This window comes from Silene latifolia, chromosome 1 (assembly GCF_048544455.1).
Source record: "Silene latifolia isolate original U9 population chromosome 1, ASM4854445v1, whole genome shotgun sequence".
Classification (NCBI taxonomy): domain Eukaryota; kingdom Viridiplantae; phylum Streptophyta; class Magnoliopsida; order Caryophyllales; family Caryophyllaceae; genus Silene; species Silene latifolia.
Window position 1 is genome coordinate 46,011,446 of NC_133526.1, and position 6,000 is coordinate 46,017,445.

General features: G+C 36.5%; 2 protein-coding genes across 2 annotated transcripts in view; both read right to left on the bottom strand.

Annotated features, from left to right (window-relative positions):
* LOC141645785 (uncharacterized) overlaps positions 1-2,626 on the bottom strand; it is a 29,542-nt gene extending 26,916 nt beyond the window's left edge. Inside the window, exon 1 of the mRNA XM_074453995.1 lies at positions 2,472-2,626. Within this exon, the coding sequence (XP_074310096.1) occupies positions 2,472-2,626 (155 nt within the window). The remainder of the gene's footprint in view (positions 1-2,471) is intronic.
* A 150-nt stretch (positions 2,627-2,776) lies between these two features.
* On the bottom strand, positions 2,777-4,800 carry LOC141645801 (uncharacterized). The gene is made up of 3 exons (XM_074453997.1): positions 4,113-4,800; positions 3,476-4,071; positions 2,777-3,382 (listed from the first exon to the last, which is right to left on the bottom strand). The coding sequence occupies exons 1-3, from the start codon at positions 4,798-4,800 to the stop codon at positions 2,777-2,779; spliced, it is 1,890 nt and encodes a 629-aa protein (XP_074310098.1).
* Positions 4,801-6,000: the final 1,200 nt, after the last annotated feature.

Sequence of the window (6,000 nt, forward strand, 5' to 3'; positions counted from 1 at the left end):
TGACTATCGATGTGGTTATTGTGCCTCGAGTGGTGATCTGGGCACGGTTATATAGATTGTTGTTTATTTACTGATGAGATGAACTTTCGAAAGTATATATCAGTTATACAGATTGTTGTTTGTTTACTGCTGTTTGCTGTCAGTGTCGGTCTGGGCATAAAGAGTGTTATTTTGTTTATTAATGTTTCTTACCAGATTCGGCTTGAGGTGAGGGTAGAGTAGGATATGGAAGAAAGTTGCGTATGTTCTGTTGTTGTCATGGCATAGTGATACTCTGCTATTGGGACATAGTGGTGGCAAGAGTTTTGTGGAATGGGTGTATGCTGAGCTAGAAGCGGCAAGTGGTTCGTGATCTTTATTGGGACAGTGAGTGTAGGTTGTTGGGAACTAGTATTATGTTAAGTTATGGATAAGTTTTATGGCAATAAACAGGAGAACTTGAGGATCTAGTGTGAGTGTATGTAACAATTGTGAATCGTGAGTTATGATTGTGGAGATAAATGCATGTATAAGGAAGTATGTCGTTTGTGGTATAAGTTATGTGGTGTGCCGAATGAATTGAGGTATGAGAACAGCTAGAGTAAGAGAGCCTTGGATATAGGAATGGATGTAGTAGGTGTCGAGGCTATAGGTAGATATCGTTGACATGCGGTGGTGATGAGGATAATGAGAAGATATAGTTAAGGATCTAGTATTGGTGAGTTACGAGGACGTAACATTTATCTTAAGAGGAGTAGGATGCGACAAAGAGAGTTTGATGGTTGTACATGTTAATAGTATAATTGGAAGTTTGAGTGTTGGTGTAGAGTAAAGGATGGATTTGTGTTGTGGTTGATTTTATTACAGGTAATGGCAGTGCTTGTAGTAGTATGATGTTTATGAGTGTGAGTAAACTTCGAGGATGAAGTTCGTTTTAAGGGTGGTTGAATGTAACATTCCGTTTTCATGGTTGATCTTGTTTGGTGGATTGTCTTGGTATTGAGTTGCTAGTGAGCGTTATGGAAGTAAGACAGAGTTGGCAACACTCATTTTGTCGGTATTCCGTAATATTATGGAGTTATTATCGAGAGGCTATGCTGTAGTTAAGACGATATCGTGAGCCGTGTTGTGGAAGTAAGCTTGGTTGGGGAGTTAGCGTAAGGTGTTCATGTTTTATAGGTTGGGTTTGAACTTCGGGGACGAAGTTCTTTTTAAGGAGGGAAGACTGTAATAACACAGTTTTCTAAGTCTGCTACTCGGCCGAATATGGCTTACTCGGCTGAGTAAGTGTGTCATGTATTTCTGGACAGCTTTCTCCCCAGGAATACTCGGCCGAGTATGGGAATACTCGACCGAGTATCCGGTCTGACGGGTGTTATTTCCGCGGTTTTGATTAAAATGATTAGAGATTATATATAAGTCATTTGTCAGTTTCTAAAATCATTTCTTCCAAAACATAAACTACGTTTCATTCTCCTCTAATAATCTTCATCAATTCCAAGGCAAAGGTCGTCGATTGTGGGTTCTAGCATCTTATTCCATGTCAATTGCCGTAGTAAGTGTCTTATCCTTATTGATCTATTGTTGTTCTTATAAGTTAACAAACTCTAATTTGGGTTAATTTCGGGGTTTAGGGTTTTGGTCGTCGTATGTGTTGTTGACTGTTGATTATCGTTGTTGTAGGTGATGATGTGTTACTAGTTGTGCATTTGTATGATTGGCTGCGGCATAACAGATTGCGAGAAGGTAGGATTTCCTACACAGTTCCTGTTTAATTGATTTGAGAATATATTGTATTATGTACGATTGATTGTCTGTTGATCGTTGTGGGAGTGTTGGTGTTGTTGTGGTGTAGGTGTTGTGATGATTGTGGTGGAGTCACTTGCGGGAGTGGCTTCACACCCTAGTTCGCCCTCCGTGGAACCTGCCACGAGAGGGGATGTGCACATTAAGGGACAAGGATATCGCTCGTTGATGAGCGGGGTTTAGATGGGGATTGGCTGCGGTCCCCCACTGGCGGCGAGGATTACTTGTTGCGATGGGTAATCTGGCAGGGCTACACACTTCGGTGTGTAGTCGGTTACTGTGTGAGATCGGGAGACCGGAGGAGGATGATGATCAGTTGGTTGCCTTTTGTACTTGTCTTACTTTGATTATTCAGTAACTGACCCCGTTGTTGTTTATAAAATCAGTGGTGATCCATTCGGGGATGGTGAGCAGATTGTGACAGGTGATGCAATTCTTTAGCTATGGGACAGTTATGGGGAATCATCACTCGAGTCTAGCTTCCGTCGTCAAGAGACTTAGCTTGCATTCTTTGTAATTGTTAGACATTTCACAGTTGTACTTTGGTTTGGTTTTTGGAAATATGTAATCGTTAAACTCAGTTGCACTTTAATAAATGTGTTTTGAATTGTTAACTTTGATATACTAACCTCGGGCAATCGAGATGGTAACAGTCTCTCATGCTAGGGTAGTCCTTGGTAAGGTACCTTGGTATGAGGGGTGTTACATCAATATTCAGTAACTTGTATGCCTTCTTGCCAAAAGGATAATCAAGGAACACACATGAGGAAGCTCTTGGTGCAAATTTGTCCCTACCAGGTTTAGGAGTAGATGCATAAACTAAGAAGCCAAAACTTCTCATATGTGTTAAATCAGGAGCTTTGCCAAACAACAATTTATAAGGAGACAAATTTTTAAGCAATTTAGTAGGAAGCTTATTAATAATGTATGTACTAGTCAAGATGCAGTCACCCTAATATTTGATAGGTAAATTGGACTGAGTTTTCAATGCTCATGCAGTTTCAAGTAGTTGTTTATGCTTTCTTTCCACAACACCATTCTGCTGTGGAGTATGAATGCAAGATGTCTGGTGTATGATTCCATTATCAATGAAGGACTGTGAAATAGCATTACTTCTTCCTAATTCAAGTGCATTGTCTGATCTTATTATTTTAACCTTTTTATCAAACTGTGTATCAACCATTTTCAGAAAGGCTTTTATAAAAGAGAAAGCACTGCTTTTGCAAGTCAACAAATGTGTCCAAGTACACCTTGTGAAATCCTCAACAATAGTTAAAAAATATTTGAAACCATTATAAGTCGGTGTATTGTATGGTCCCCAAAGATCAATGTGAATCAATTCAAAAGGAAGTAAAGAGGATGATGAACTAATTGGAAAAGACATTCTATGTTGTCGAGCCTTAGCACAAGTAGGGCAAATTGATAAATCTTTCTCATATATTGGAAAATCATTACACAACTTCAACTGTTTCATCTTATAAACTGGTAAATGACCTAATCTGGTATGCCAGATATTACAAGAAACATTAGTGACACTAGAACTTAAACTAGTAGAGTGACTGTCAACTTTATTAGGTAGATATGTGTCAAGGTTGGACTGCAGCAAATACAAATCATGGTAATTCCTACCAAGGACCAAGGGCTTCTTGGAAGAGTCTTGCAAATAACAAAGGGCATGTGTGAAACTTACCTCTGATCCTAGTTGTTTTGTTAGTTTGCTTATTGACAGAAGATTGTACTTAAAACTAGGCACATATAACATATTTTGCAAACATAAATCATATGCAATTTGAACAGTTCCTATGGTATCTATTTTCACAATGTCACCATTAGGCAAAGAGACAGTATAGGGCTTAGATATAGCATGAAATTCACAAAAAAGAGCCTTATTGGAACAGAAATGATCACTGGCATCACTATCTAAAATCCAAGAATTAAAATAATCAGGAGTTTGAGGGTTTGGATATATGTTACCAACAAAGTTTGCAGCAGTGGCAGTAATTTCAGCAGTATTAAAATCATCATCAGTCATCTGATTTTCTGAGAATCCACCAGCTGTAGAAGATGTAGCAAGATCTTGATCAGTAAACACATTTCCAGCAAACCTTCTGTTCATGTTTATGAGATGATAGCAGCTGTCCAAATTGTGATTGTTCCTCTTGCAATAGACATAGAACTTAGGCTTTTCAGTGAATGTCTCATTCTCTACAGGAGTCTTGCCTTTGTAATTACCCTGTCCTCTACCAGAAGAGTTAAAACTGTTGTTATTATGAGGGACATTATTCCCTGAACCATGAGGAATATTATTCCTGTAATATTTGTGTTACCTCTGAAATTGTTGCTTGGATTACCACGATTGCTTGCATTACCAGAATTGTAGAATGGCTTATTATTGTTGTTGTAAGAATTGCCCTTGTATCCTACATTCTTTGTTAACATAGCAGCAGATTCTGCTTGAACATTGACAGTGCTATGAATTTCTCTTTGTCGCTCTTCTTGTAACAAGTTGTTGTAGATGATTGCCACTTTGGGGAGAGGATTTTGCATCAAGATTGTGCCTCTAACAACAACATAAGAATCGTTTAAACCCATCAGAAACTCAACAGCTTTCTTGTCTTCTTGAAATCTGACCTGCTTCTCTCTGGCTCCACAATTACAAGTACAACTACACTTAGGATTCATTCCAATGCCATTGATCTCATCCCTTATTGACTTGAGTTTTGTGTAGTAGGTACCAATTCCATCATTTCCTTGTGAAAAATCTGACAGTTTCTTATGAACTCCATAAAGTTGCGCACCATTGGACTGACTGAATCTTTCTTCAAGTTCTTCCCAAGCATCTTGTGCAGTGGCACTGTAGAGAATGAAATCCCCAATTTCTGGAGACACTGAATTAATAATCCAAGAAAATATTGTATCATTACAGTGCCGCCAATTTCTAGCTGTTGCAGCAGGCCTGGAAATGCTTCCATCAATAAATCCGATTTTGTTCTTTGTAGAAAGTGCAATGAGCATTGATCTTCTCCAGTTTGCAAAATCCGTACCATCAAAGGTGTATTAACAAGCTTTACTCCTGAGAGATCAGTTGAGTGAATATAATGTGGATTATTCACATCAATCTCTGAGTTTTCTGCGTTTTCTTGAATTGTCATGTTTTGTAAGAATTAATTTTGGATTTGATTAAGAAAGTTTGAAGAGAAAAGAAACTGAACTAAAAAAAACTTGAAAGTTGCAGCGGAATTAATGAAGAAACAAGAAATTGAATGAAAAACAAGCAGAAACAAGATCAAAATATTGATCCTGCTCTGATACCATGAAGAAGTTCATGGTGTTGAACAGAAGAACAGATGAAGAATTATGATTGTGTGAGAGAGATTATGCTAGAGAGAGTATAACAGATTATTGTGATGTAAAAGTATATTGTTGTATTGAATGATATTGACTGTGTTCTACAAATACATATGATGTCCTTATATAATAGTTGTACACCGACATAAGCAATAAGGGAATATGTAACAGATTGTAACTAACTGACCATAACTGCTCTAACTAACTTATTCTTTGTTTATATTCTAACAAATATCATTCATCGTTTTGGATTAATAACGACAAGTCATCTCAATACTATTTTTATAATTTTAATATTAATATTGCAAACAAAAAAAAATTGTCAGCGAGCAATCCCAAAGTCTTATTCTTCTGGTATGTGCCATTCCGTTAATGTTAATTCCATAACATCTAACATGTAAAAAGTGACATGTTTCCTTATTAATATTAGAACTTGTCCATGCTATAAGCCTTTAACTATGGATTTGATAAATTAATTTTCTTTGATTAGATTATGCATAAATGGCAACGCCACTTAATTTGATCACATGGTAGTTTATCAAAATTTACACATGACTACATACATGAATACAAATTAAAAGTATATTAAATTGTTTAAATTAGATTATTATCATCTAAAATATATCTTATATGGTATTCAGTTATTGTATATTTATATATAACTTATTTAATTAGTCTTGTATAAAGTACATATTATTGTATTTGAAGTTTCATATATGTGCTTAACAGGTTTTGAAATGGGACATATCATATTATTTTGGACCTAAAGTTCCAAGAGATTTATATTATAAAGATGAGAGATATGTCCATATTATAACTTTAGCCTTAAGTTCAAAGTTGTAAAGGTGTGTAATAATTTAACACCGT